The sequence below is a fragment of the Erythrolamprus reginae genome, chromosome 12 (genome assembly GCF_031021105.1).
Source record: "Erythrolamprus reginae isolate rEryReg1 chromosome 12, rEryReg1.hap1, whole genome shotgun sequence".
NCBI classification, from domain to species: Eukaryota; Metazoa; Chordata; class Lepidosauria; order Squamata; family Dipsadidae; genus Erythrolamprus; species Erythrolamprus reginae.
The window spans coordinates 3267174-3281405 of record NC_091961.1 but is presented as its reverse complement, the minus strand read 5'-3'; the positions used below and the strand labels follow the sequence as shown (position 1 = coordinate 3281405).

Sequence of the window (14232 nt, the reverse complement as noted above, 5' to 3'; positions counted from 1 at the left end):
CCCGCCGTCTATTGGCTTCAAAATGGCAACGCTCTCTGAAGCAGCCAATCTGATGCACCGTTCGCCAGAATAGAGCCAATCCGTGGCCAGCCGTCCCGCAAGTGGAGAAAAGAGGCGGGGACCCAGGGAGTTTCAGCCAATCGGCGGCCGAGGTGGGAGGAAAGAAAAAAAAACACCCCGCGCTTCGGAAAAGCCGGGCAACGTGTGCTTGGTTATACTTTTGGAGGCTTTGCCTTGGAAGAGCAGGTTGTCAGTTGGGGCTGGGGCGCGGGGCCTTGTGGGAAATGGAGTCCCGCCTGTGCCACAGAATGGAGTGGAGTGGAGAAGAAGTAGAGCAGTGTTTCCCAACCTTGGCCACTTGAAGATATTTGGACTTTAACTCCCAGAATTCCCCAGCCAGCGAAGTAGAGGAGTGGAGTGGGAAAAAAGTAGAAATAGAAATGTTATAGAATATAAAGAATGGAATGGAATAGCATGGAATACAATAACACATGTCTACAAAAAAATATTTGTTGTAATCATGGCAGTTGACCTTGTACTTTTCTGAATTAGGTTTTTTTTTGTTCTGATTTCAAAAATATATATATGGTGGAAGTATGGCGGAAGGCCTTAAGCATAAAACCTATCAGGAAAGACTTCATAAACTCAATTTGTATAGTCTGGAGGACAGAAGGGAAAGGGGGGACATGATCGAGACCTTTAAATAAATAAACATTTAAATAAACCCTTATTTAAAGGGTTCAATGAGGTTCAGGAGGGAAGTGTTTTTAATAGGAAAGTGAACACAAGAACAAGGGGGCACAACCTGAGCTTAGTTGGGGGAAAGATCAGAAGCAACGTGGGAAAATATTGTTGTACTGAAAGAGTAGTAGATGCTTGGAACAAACTTCCAGCAGACATGGTTGGCAAATCCACAGTCACGGAATTTAAACATGCCTGAGATAAACATAGACCCATCCTAAGATAAAATACAGGAAATAGTATAAGGGCAGACGGACCATGAGGTCTTTTTCTGCCGTCAATCTTTTAAGTTTCTATGTTTTTCTTTAGCAGGTATAGTTTCCACGGAGCAGCATCACTATTATAAGATATAGGAAATATACTGGCAACATTAAGAAAACAGTAGTCCACATATCAGAAATAACCTAATAACAAAAATGCTTCTATATCAGACACTTTTTGTGATAGAGCAAAACTAAGTATATTTTTGGAATCAGCACATCAAACTCCATAAAACAGACATTACTTTTGATGATTAATTTTGTGTGTTCACCAATAGAATGGAATGAGTGGAGTGGAATAGAAATAGAAATATTATAGAATATAGAGAACGGAGTGGAGTGGAATAGAATAGAATAGAACAGAACAGAATATGGAATGAAGAATAGAATAGAACAGAATAGAATAGAAAACAGCAGAATAGAATATAGAATAGAATAGAATGGTGGAGAATAGAATAGTATAGAATAGAATAGAATAGAATAGAATAGTGGAGAAGAGGATTGGAGAGGAGAAGAGAAGAGAAAAGAAAACAACAGAATAGAATATGGAATGAAGAATAGAATAGAATAGAATGGTGGAGAATAGAATAGAATAGTGGAGAATAGAATAGAATAGTGGAGAAGAGGATTGGAGAGGAGAAGAGAAAACAACAGAAGAGATAAGGAATGAAGAATAGAATAGAACAGAAAATAATTTAAATAGTAGAATAGAATTTAGAATAGAATGGGACAGAATAGAATATGGAATGAAGAATATAGACTAGACTACATTAGAAGGGGGGAAATGGAATAGAATAGAACACAATAGAATAATAGAATGGAAGGATTGGTATGGAATAGAATAGAATTTGGAATGTAGAATAGAATTTGGAATATAGGATAGGATAGAATAGAATAGAATTTGGAATGAAGAATAGACTAGAAATAGAATGGAAATAGAACAGAACAGAATGGAATGGAATGAAGAATAGAAAAGGGAAAGGAGTAGAATGGAATGGAATAGAATTTGGAATTAAGAATAGAAATAGAATTGAAAAATAGAATAGAATATAGAATGGAGTGGAATAGTAAAGTAGAATATAATTAGAATAGAGTAGAGTAGAGTAGAATAGAATAGACCTTGTAGGTCTTATAGTCCAGCCCCCCGCTGAAGCAGGAGAACCTATACTGTTTCAAGTAAGTGACTGTCTAGTCTCTTCTTAAAAACCTCTAGTGATGGAGCACCATGTTTTCTGGTCCCCTTCTACTGGGTAAGTCAGTATATCTCAAACTTGGCAACCATAAAACTTGGACTTCAACTCCCAGAATTCATACTTTCGAAGCACTATTGTATCTAACTACACTTGGCCAAATATTCTATTCTGTTTTATAGTGTCGATGACTGGTCCAAAATATTGCACCACTTAATTCTGTATTATTTTTTAAATTAACTTTCGTACTTGAATTGCTGTTTATTTCCCAAACGTTTTATCTGCTAAAAGCCAGCGTGTTAAAATTTGCATGAAGATTGTTGTAACTTTGCATTAATTAAAATGTAATGTATTTCACGGCTTGGCAATTCTCATGCAGTTGAAATGGACCAAATTCTCATTTCTGCAGAGCATAATCCCCACCACCTATTTATCAGTGACACTCTATTATTGGAAATTGAAAAATGGATGACACCAGCAGCTTTTCCAACTAACAAATTTTATTAAAAGGCATAAGCGTTTGTGAGCTTCAGCTCCCTTTATCAAAGTCACTCTGTGCATCTAATGAAATGAGCCGCACAAAAGCCTCATGCTTTTTAATAAAACTACTTAGTTGGAAAACCTGCTAACAACTTCTATTTTTTTTAACAGCAGTTCTCCTGCAATGTCTTATTGGATATTTGTTTTCCATTGCAATATTTATATTTAGCTTCTTTTAGAAAGTTGTATGGGCAGAGGGGAAAGTTGTCTGCGGAGTGGGGCGGCATACTAATCCAAATAATAATAATAATAATAATAATAATAATAATAATAATAATAATAATATAGCCTTTCTGCCCAGGGTGATATGGAGTCATCCATCCATACTTTTAATGTTTTTAGAAGTGTAAATGTTAACAAATTCAGGATTTTAATCAATTTTCTTTTATAGAATTATTACATTCTATCCTTGTTTTATTTTATAGAAATGCAAGATTTAATTATTAAACAGCATTGGTATTTTAACATTATCTTTACCCCAATTAAATCATTGGTTTTATTAAGATTTTAACCACATAAAATCATATCTGCTTTTATGGTATGCAGGACCCTGAAGTTAGCAAATATTAGCAGACATAAACCATATTTAAGATGACAATCAGAATAAGCTGACAATAGAAGAGAAATATTGTCAGGGAAAGAAGAGGGGATAAGGAATACAAACTATACAATAACTAGAGACACAATCTGTTTGACCAAACTGCTGCCTTGTAACAAATTCCTCCCAAAAGTACATTAGAAATTAATTTTTTCAATTGCTAAGACTGCTAATCTCAATAACCATGTACAATAAAGAAATTTGGATGCTCTTACCCAAATCAATCACTTTGTTCTCAATGACATGTATAAGGGGAAAATATCATGTAACCACAGCTGTTGGCTTGAAAACGTTCGCCTTCTCCTCTAAGAGAAAACAGAATTAAATAAAGCTCCAAAGTTTGCTGTCTTCAACGGGGATTATAGGTTTTTGTGTCCTATAGTACAGTACAAGTACTCCTATAGGACAAAGCCTGGGAGAAAATGTACAGTTGACCAGATATACCAGAACATCCAAGCTTGGTCCCAAAGCATCCTTGTGAGAAGGTTCAGTCACTGCCCTATGATTAACAATTGACTGAATGTTGAAGTCATTCTAGAATGAAAAGGACCAACTGTGACAATGCATTAGAATATTATTTATTGGAATATTCTTTACTGGCCAAGTGTGATTGGACACACAAGGAATTTGTCTCCGGTGCATAAGTGATAAACTATAAGATAAAATCATAAGATACTGTACAAACAACAAATTTATTTTATTTATCTTATTACAGTTGGAAGGGACCTTTTAGGTCATCTAGTCCAACCCCCTGCTCGGGCAGGAGACCCTACACCACCCCAGGCAAATGGTAGTCCAATCTCCTCTTGAAAGTCTCAAGTATTGGAGCTGTGGCGAGGGGGGCGTTTGCCCAGGTTCGCCTGGTGCACCAGTTGCGGCCCTATTTGGACCGGGAGTCACTGCTCACAGTCACTCATGCCCTCATCACCTCAAGGCTCGACTACTGTAATGCACTCTACATGGGGCTACCTTTGAAGAGTGTTTGGAAACTTCAGATCGTGCAGAATGCAGCTGCAAGAGCAAACATGGGTTTCCCTAGGTATGCTCATGTCACACCAACACTCCGCAGTCTGCATTGGTTGCCAATCGGTTTCCGGTCACAATTCAAAGTGTTGGTTATGACCTATAAAGCCCTTCATGGCACCAGACCAGAATATCTGCGAGACCGCCTTCTGCCACACGAATCTTAGCGGCCGGTTAGGTCCCACAGAGTTGGACTTCTCCGGGTCCCGTCGACTAAACAATGTCGGCTGGTGGGACCCAGGGGAAGAGCCTTCTCTGTGGTGGCCCCAACCCTCTGGAACCAGCTCCCCCCGGAGATCAGGACTGCCCCCACCCTCCTTGCCTTTCGCAAACTTCTTAAAACCCACCTCTGCCGTCAGGCATGGGGGAACTGAGACATCTCCCCTTGCCTATGTATTTTTATGTATGGAATGTTTGTGTGTATGTTTTTATATAAGGTTTTTTTTAGGTTTTTAATGTAAAATTGTTATTTTAGACTTAATATTAGATTTGTCATTGTATACTGTTTTATCACTGCTGTGAGCTGCCCCGAGTCTGCGGAGAGAGGGCGGCATACAAATCTAATTAATTAATTAATTAATTAATTAATTAATACGCAAACAAACGAACAAAGAAATAAATAACAACCTCCACAGGCAATCTGTTCCACTTGTTGATCACTCTTACCGTCAGAAAGTTCCTCTTTATTTCCAGGTTATATCTTTCCTTGGTCAGTCTCCATCTGTTAATCCTTGTCTGGCTTTTCTGATACTTTGGAAAACAGCCTGACCCCCTGCTCTCTGTGGCAGCCGCTCAACTATTGGAACACTGCTATCATGTCACCCCAGGTCCTTCTCTTCGCCAGACTGGCCATGCTCAGTTTATGCAACCTCTCTTCATATGTTAGAGTCTCCAATCCCCTAATAATCCCGGTTGCTCTCTTCTGCACCTTCTCTAGATTTTCAATGTCCAAAACTGAACGCAGTACTCTAGATGTGGTCTAACTAGGGCTTTGTAGAGTGGTATTAGTTTTGGAATGTATCCCTCTGTTAATGCAACTCAGGATACCCTTCTGCTAAGATAGCAGTAGAAGGTAGTAGAAAAGATGAGAAGGATAACTACATAGGTAAATACTGTATCTTTAGGCATAAGACAATGCTGTGGGAGTTAGGTGAGTGATGGCATGGGGAAAATTGTCTTTGTGTCTAGTTGTTTTGGCATGCAATGCCCTATAGCAGCATCCCGAGGGAAGAAGTTGAAAACAGTTTATATCCAGGATATAAACAGTTTATATCTGTGGATATTTTCTCAGCCCTGTTTCTGGCTGGTGCAGTATACAGGTCCTCAATGGAAGGTAAGCTGGTTGCAATTCTTTTTTCTTTCTTTCTGCAGTCCTAATTATCCCTTGAAATATCCCTGTCCCGTTTGATTGCTGTGCCAAACTAGTTATAGAAGTACAAATAAGGGCAGACTAAATGGACCATGAGGGTGGGAGGTAAAACAGTTTATGTCCAGGATGTGAAGGATCGGTAAATATGCTGCTCAAAAAAATAAAGGGAACACTCAAATAATCCATCCTAGATCTGAATGAATTAAATATTCTCGTTGAATATTTAAATGTGCACAACTATTCCATTTGCACAACAGCATGTGAAATTGATTGTCAGTGTTGCTTCCTAAGTGGACAGTTTTCACAGAAGTTTGATTTACTTGAAGTTATATTGTTTTTTAAGGATCCCCTTTATTTTTTTGAGCAGTGTATTTTCACCGCCCTCTTTTTGACTCGTGCAGCATACAGGTCCTCAATGGAAGGCAGGTGGGCAGCAATTGTTTTTTCTGCAGTTCTGATTCTCCTCAGAATAAACAGAGAATAGTAATAATTTAAAGGAAACCATAGCAGAAAACAAGGCCAGGGGAAAGAAAACTGAGAACAACATGGGCTTTTGAGGGAGGGGGGGCTACCCAAATTCGGAACCCCTCCAGAGGGCAGCTTTAGAGGGACCAGGCAGGCAATGTTAACCCGCCGTCCAACTAACAGCCGCCATACTCCGCCATTTTCCAAATTTTCCCGCCTCTTCCTTAAAAGGAAATCAAAGCGCGCCCGGTGGGCGGGGGTCGCGTTGGCCACGCCCATTGCCCTTTTGAGCGGCGCACCGGAAAGGACTAAGCGGCCATCTTGGGTCACCAGAGTGGATGGGCACGTGACCGGAACTTCCTGTCCCTCCCGGCCAAGGAGGAAAAAGCGTCTCTGAGGCGGAAGCGACTCGAAGGGTTGTGATGGCGTCAAGGTTACTGCGAGTCTCTGGAGCCTTGCGGGCTCTACGGGGGGGCCCGGCTGCCCTGGGGAAAGGGCCGGGGCCTCTGGCGGCGGGGTCTCGCGAGGCCAGCTCCGGAGGTGAGCTTTGTTCCGGCGGGTGTCTTCCCCGTCCCCCGGCTGAAGACTACCCTTCCCATCATCCCCCGCCCGGGATGGGGGGGGAGAAGGTTTGCTGAGGCGCCTTTTCCTAACAGAAACCAAGCCATAAATTATCTGAGTTTGTATGTGTATGTGTGTGTGTATATATGTTTATGTCTGTGTGTATATGTGTGTGTGCATGTGTATGTACATGTATGTGTGTGTATATTTATGTTTATTTGTGTGTATGTGTGTGTGTGTATGTATGCATGTTTGTATTTGTACGTGTGTATATATATTGTGTTATCACATGTTTTTTGCTGAAATTTTAAAATTAAGAGAGACTAGGATGGCACCATTTCGGCCTTGTGTATTATATGCATATATGTGTATATTATACACTGTATATTATATATAATATGTATATTATATATAATATGTATATTATATATAATATGTATATATTATTGTATATGTGTATAATATGTATATCTATAATGTGTATATATATATGTACTGTATTCAACCGCAACAACACACACTTATTTTTCGCCACTGGGTGGGGGAAGAATTTCTGACCAGAAGAATATTTCAGCTTACCGAATATTGTCCTTCTCTACTCCCAGGTATGGCTACTGATGAAGAACAGGCCACAGGAATGGAGAGGAAAGTTTTGGAAACTATAAAGAAAGGAGTGGTAAGCAAAACTGAGCACAGTAACACTTTTTTGAGCAATGATACTTTCATCTGCCGAACAATTGGCCATAAGTAACTTCGGCCCTTTCTTGGAGGGACAGCCTTTCAGCTACCTCACTCATCATTTGTCTTCCAGGCTTAATTAAAAGAGTCAGCTACTGACCCTGCCCAAAGTAGCCCTGTAGGTAGATTATTTTGTCAAGGAATGATCAACAAGGCAGACCTTTGACACAGACATCTAGGCTGCTTCAGAATCCAGCTTAAGCCATCATTCACGACTTGAAATTGGTGTCCCGGGGGGATAGCATTTTGAAATTATCCAATATTTCCCTGACATTTCCCTGTAACATGCGATCTAGTTAAGGCACGGTCGTAGATGACCTCATACCGAACGGCTAAGCTGTGGAGAAATATCGGTAGCTGAGGAAGCCAGTTGTTGCCACGGTTATGCTCATTTTTACTTGACTCTGCCAGGCAGCACGATCTGGTTTGGTTTTGTTTTGTTTACATGATTTTTCTGTGACTTTTTAAACATTTGGTTCCCCCCCCCACCCCGATTTATTGTGTTTTTTTTTTCACAAGTCCCCTGATATTTCCCAAACTGCAGATTTCCCTGATAATTTCCCTGTTTTCCAGGTTTGCTGGACACCCTGTAGTTGGAATGGTTTAATTATATCCTTGGGGGGAGAGCTAATTCTCCTAATGGGAGAATTAGATAATGAAATGCTTGAGGATAAAAACAATGAAGAGATCATTTAGAATTGGGTCGAAGGATGGCACATGAGCACATGCTTTAAGGGGTTTTAACTTCTCTCTCTCTCTGGTGACTGTAGGATCCTTATGGAGTGTTTCCATCCAAACCATATGGGGGAACAAAAGACGACCCCCACCTTGTCCCTTCCTTGACAAACGTGAGGCTTGTGGGCTGCATCTGTAAGTGGCACCTCCTACAGTAGCCTTGTTTTTTGAGCTCAGTTGTTTTCTTGCAAAGACGCTTCATTACCAGAACTAGGTAACCTCATTAAAGTGAGGACCAATAAAGGGAGATATTTCTTCACCAGAGGGTCGTTGGTTGATGGAATTTCCTTCCAGAAGAGGTTGTGACAGCTGTCAGCCTGGAGAGCTTCAAGGCAGGATTAGACAGATTCATGGATGCCAAGTGTATCGGGTTATTGAAATGGATGTCCAAGTGCTGCCCCTATGTTGATTGGAGCAGGCAGGATTCCCTTGGGTCCCATTTGTTGGGGGTCAAGGGAAAGGGAGGGTCTTGCCTTCTCTTTCTGCTCAAGATCCCCATGGCCAAACCTCTGCGAAATCAAACTGTCCACTTAGGAAACAACACTGATTGACAATCATTTTCACCTGCTGTTGTGCACATTTGACTTTGTACAGAACAAAGTATTCAGTGAGAATAAGGATGTGTTATTTGAGTGTTCCCTTTATTTTTTTGGAGCAGTATATTTCTCTATGGGCACGATGAGAATATATCTGCTGAATATAACTCCACATTGGCAACAAGAAGGGCATCCGGCCATTAAAACACTCTGCTAGCTCCATTCAATTTGCCCAGAATCCATCCTGCGAGGAATTATGCAGTTATTAAAATTAGAGCAAATGACTGAGCGGTCTTTGTTTGGGTAGCATGTACATTTTTCTAATGCTTCTACAGCAGTGTTTCCCAACCTTGACAACTTAAAGATATCTTCAAGTGGCCATGGTTGGGAAACACTGTTCTACAGCAAGTTCATAATCTTGTTTCTGCCCTCTTCTAGGTGAGGAAGATGCCACGGAGACATACTACATTTGGCTTCACAAAGATAAAATGGAGCGCTGCCCTTCGTGTGGGGCCCATTTCAAACTGGTTCCCTGTGAGTTGCCGTGAAAGAGGCTGCCAAACGCGAACCCTTCCTTTTTGGGTGGCGTGGGCTTGAGCCAAAAATCTTTTGAGTTAAGTTATGAGGTCCTGTAATTTCTGAATCTTAATAAAAGTCTGTTGACCCATTGTGTAAAGCACATCCTTTTTTTTGTGCTTGTGTTTAAAAATTGCATTGAAATTAAGAGCTTTGAGTAAGGGAGGGAAAAATGCATTTGCCAGTTTGAAGGAAGGCAAAGATTTGTTTCTCTGAAATTTTCTTCTGGAATTATGTATACATGTGGACAGAAATCCCAGCAACCAGTTAGGTCCCACAGAGTTGGCCTTCTCCGGGTCCCGTCAACTAAACAATGTTGTTTGGCGGGACCCAGGGGAAGAGCCTTCTCTGTGGCGGCCCCGACCCTTTGGAACCAACTCCCCCTGGATATCAGAGTTGCCACCACCCTCCTAGCCTTTCGTAAGCTCCTTAAAACCCACCTCTGTCGTCAGGCATGGGGGAATTGAGACTTTCCCTCCCCCTAGGCTTATAAAATGTATGCATGGTATGCTAGCATGTATGATTGGTTTTTAAATTGGGGTTTTAAATTAACTTAAACTTAAATATTAGATTTGTTTGCTTTGTACTATTACTGCTGTGAGCCGCCCCGAGTCTGCGGAGAGGGGCGGCATACAAATCTGATTGATTAATTAATTAATAATGCCACGGTTAATGCGGGATCTTCCTCTAAAGTGTAAGTTACAAAGAGGAGCAGATAAGGGTGCCACCAGCCTTTCCTTTATGGAACCAGACTAACTGCAGCTGTTTTTTTAAAAAATAGAACTATGCAGTGATCAAGGCAGCACTCCTAGCATCAGTATCTTAAACCAAAAATTGCAATCTGGCTCATGGAATTCTGGGACTTGAAGTCCACAGGTTGTAAAAGTTGCCCATCCTATCTTTGCCCAAGGTTGCAAAGCATAGCTGTACAAGTCTTAGAAAAAGAAAATACAGCTTGAGGATTTTCCCAGAATAATTTCATTGGGTATTTGAACACTAAACAGCCTATACTATTTTATATTCCACATAAACATTTCTGAACAGCTCCCTTGGAAGCAAAGTCTTGAATAAAGGCATCCAGAGTAATGAGTCGCAATGGAAAAATACAGCTTATTTTCCATTCTGTGGAATAAAATCAGTTTAAGAACCAGGCTGGGCTTGCAGAATAGACCCTCTCATTGCCATGCCAGGCCGTTTTTGTCTGAAGCTGAAACCTAATCTTGGCCCATTTTCCATAACCAGATGGTAAGATGCTAAATCTTTGAAAATAATGTTTAAAGAATTATGCAAAACAGCAAAGTTTGTGGATGGAACTAACTGGTTCATATAGACTCAATCACTGAACTGTTTAAAAAATGCCCCAAACTGGACAAATTACATGTAATCCTCAAATCTACAGTTGCTCGATGGCTCAGAGTTATAGCAGCTTTCAAGAAAGCAACGGCCTAAACTTGCATTTATCCACCCTGGTGGTTCACGCAAGTACAATTTCTGGGGCTTGGCAACACGGATTGCATTTATAATCCATGCGCAGCATCGTGCAGTAATTGCAATTTGTGAGCCTTTTTTTTCTTTTTTGCCAATTTCTGGCAAAAACAAAACAGTGAAGGACTACTGGAAATGTAATGCTGTTTTCGATCTAAAGTCACCTTCTGGGATGGTGTAACCCTACATCCAAACTACTATGGCCTAACTTAGCATTGGGGAACAACTGCTATTACCAAATGTGGTTTCTTCTCAATAATAGCATTCTCCATCATGGGATTAGAACTTGCAAAGATCCTTAGTTCAGGGATGCTCTGGTAATGGGCTGGCGCTGTTGCTATCAAATTTTTGTCCACGTTGCTTCATGAACCCCAAATTTCCTTTGGCCAACAATTTAACTTTCACCAGCAGCCAGAGGCATTCAAGGGGTTCTCAAACAATGAAAGCAGCACCCTAAATTCCAACCCTTGAGTGTTGAGCAGTGGCAAAGCTGCGGTGGCGCAGTGGTTAGTACTGCAGGCTATTTCTGCTGAAATAGCCTGAAGTTCGAATCTCACCAGGCTCAAGGTTGACGCAGCCTTCCATCCTTCAGAGGTCAGTAAAACGAGGACCCAGATTGTTGGGGGAAAGAGGCTGACTCTGTGAAACTGCTTGGAGAGGGTCGGAGAGCACTATGAAGTGGTATAGAGTCATAGTGGCATAATGGTTAGAATATAGTATTGCAGACTGACTCTGCCTACTGCCAGCAGTTCGATCCTGACCAGCTCAAGATCAACTCAGCTTTCCGTCCTTCTGGGGTTGGTAAAATGAGGACCCAGATTGTTGGGGACAATGTGCTGATTCTAAACCGCTTACTGTAAAGCAGTATATAAGTTTAGGTGCTATTGTGTGAATGCACATAGCCTTCGTCATACTGAGAAAAACTCTGTTCTGCTACCGTGTTTCCCCGAAAATAAGACACTGTCTTACATGAATTTTTGCTCCAAAAGTTGTGCTACGTCTTATTTTCGGGGGGGGGTGCCTTATATTTCTCAAATAACACAAATTCACAGGCAGAAAAGCTGACACCCCCAAAGAAAGTGTACTGTACAGTACACTGATTACAGTACGGTACCTGTCAGTATGGCACCCACACACACAAACAACGGCACTTATATGGTTCAACAGTATACTCCCGCTATTGCAGCTTCCGGCCAGAGGAACTACAGTCTACGCACTGTAGTGGAGACTGTAATGGCGGTGAGACAGCAGCAGACTGTGTCTGCTGTACTGGATGGTACAAAGCGATGGAAGGGGCCAGCAGGGGACCCCACATTATTACGGTACCGCTATGAACAGCTTTGAATGGTACCGTATGTTTTTCCACCGTACCGTATGTAAACTTGACTACGCCTTATTTTCGGGGGGTGCCTTATATTAGCAAATTCTGCAAAACCTCTGACATGCCTTACTTTCGGGGTACGTCTTATTTTCGGGGAAACAAGGTAGCATCCAACTAATTAATCTTCAGCCAATACTTTGTTCCCTATATACTTTATTCTCTACCATTTAATTCAGTCCTCCTATCCTCCCTCAGCATGGAGATTCACTAACCATATTTATCCAAAACTGCATTTCAAAAAAGCACATCTAAAAACTAAATGACTGAAATAGTTGCTTTGACATGTATTTATTAATATATTTGCCTTCTCCCCCAACCTCCAATAAATGGGTGGTCACACAAACAACTCTTTGTATTTGCTATATATCCAGCCTTGTGTAAACTACTTTTTCATACCTGTTTTCACATCATTGAACTATTCGAGACACAGCTCACCTGAAGCCAAATTAGCACAAACCCTTTTAAAATATTTAGACCTATTTTTTTTAAACTTCCTTTCCAAAAGGAACTTCTAACCAAACATGGTATGGTTATTTGCTAATAAGGGCAGAATAACCAAGAAGAAAAGTGCAATAAGTAGAGTGCAGAGGTCTTCAAACTTGGCCAACTTTAAGACTTGTGGACTTCAACTCCCAGAATTCTCCAGCCAGCATAGCTGGCTGGAGAATTCTGGGAGTTGAAGTCCACAAGTCTTAAAGTTGGCCAAGTTTGGGGACCCCTGATATAGTGGGACAACACTTTAAAACTGGAAGGGCTCTTAAAACCATCAAACATCCAATCTCCTAGTCGGGCTTAAGAGTCCAAATTCAACCATCCAACCTTGGTGTTCCTGAAATTTAAATCCATTATTTGACATCCTGCAATCAGGAGTCACATAGGACAAGCCATGATCAAATTCAATTTTAAGACCGACTTTCATTTCCGAAATTCCCCACCCAGCCACGCATGGGGAATTCTGAGAGTTGTAAGTCCACGTGTCTCAAACTCGCCGTGGCTGAGTCTTAATTTCACATGTTTTTGAAGTGACTACAGCTGAGCCGACCACGGTCCACCAAAAAAATAAAATGGTAGCAGTGAGTGTGGCCTAGTGCACAGAAGGTTGTGCACTCCGCCGCAACAAGAGAGCCACTGCAGAAATTGTGACGGAGGAGACAGGCTTTAGATCATCAGGGGCACCCAAACGTGGCAACTAGTGGACTTGGAACTTCCAGAATGCTCGCTGGAGAATTCTGGGAGTTGAAGTCCAGAAGTATTAAAAGTTGCCAAGTTCGACGCCCTCTGGATTTCAGATCCAATATCTCGTGTTCGCTGTGACCTCCAGCGCCAGGAACAGCATCGCAAAATCTTTAGGGAATTGTTGAGTTAATCCAACAGCTACACACACCCTTTTTGTGATTTCCATCAACTTGGCAAAATCGTAATTTGGTAAAAGATTAAGCAAGGCAGATTGGACTTGTGTTCTGCAAAGTGCAAGCTAAGAGCTTCCTCAGCCCAATCTTTGCAACGCAGTGAAGGACCACCCAATTTCCTGAAAAACATAGCAGTTCTAACATGCTCCTTGAGCACCGAGTGCCAAAGAAGGGTCTAGTCCAGTGATGGCGAACCTTTTTTTCCTCGGGGGCTGAAAGTGCTTATGCGAGTGCCCACACTCATAATGCAATGCCTCAGGAGGGCGAAAACAGCTTCCCCACCTCCCAGAGGCCAGAAATGGCCTGTTTCCCAACTTTGGTGGGCCCAGTAGGCTCATGTTTCACCCTCCCCAAGCTTCAAAGCCTTCCCTGGAGCCAAGGGAGGGTTAAAAACGCCCTCTCCCATCCTCCCGGAGGGTCTCTGGAAGCCAAAAACACCCTCCAAGAGCCCAAAATCAGCTGCCCAGCAAACATGCACGTTGGAGCTGAGCTAGGGCAATGGCTCACGTGCCAGCAGATATGGCTCCATGTGGCACCCGTACCAGAGGTTCGCCATCACCGGCCTAGCCCTCGTTATCTGAAAAGGCAGCGCTTCTATCGTCACCCTCCGGATCGCGCCTCCTTC

At 41.8% G+C, this 14232-nt stretch overlaps 1 protein-coding gene across 1 annotated transcript; it reads left to right on the top strand.

The window, feature by feature from the left end:
* Nucleotides 1-6533: 6533 nt before the first annotated feature.
* COX5B (cytochrome c oxidase subunit 5B) lies at nt 6534-9435 on the top strand. The gene is made up of 4 exons (XM_070765896.1): nt 6534-6726; nt 7353-7423; nt 8256-8355; nt 9195-9435. The coding sequence occupies exons 1-4, from the start codon at nt 6609-6611 to the stop codon at nt 9302-9304; spliced, it is 399 nt and encodes a 132-aa protein (XP_070621997.1). The 5' UTR covers nt 6534-6608; the 3' UTR covers nt 9305-9435.
* Nucleotides 9436-14232: the final 4797 nt, after the last annotated feature.

What these genes read in the sequence shown, in the direction of transcription:
- COX5B (XM_070765896.1), top strand. Translation starts at nt 6,609, where the DNA reads ATGGCGTCAAGGTTACTGCGAGTCTCTGGAGCCTTGCGGGCTCTACGG. An exon ending in AAACTATAAAGAAAGGAGTG is followed by an intron (nt 7,424 to 8,255) that starts GTAAGCAAAACT and finishes TGGTGACTGTAG; the next exon opens with GATCCTTATGGAGTGTTTCC. An exon ending in GAGGCTTGTGGGCTGCATCT is followed by an intron (nt 8,356 to 9,194) that starts GTAAGTGGCACC and finishes GCCCTCTTCTAG; the next exon opens with GTGAGGAAGATGCCACGGAG.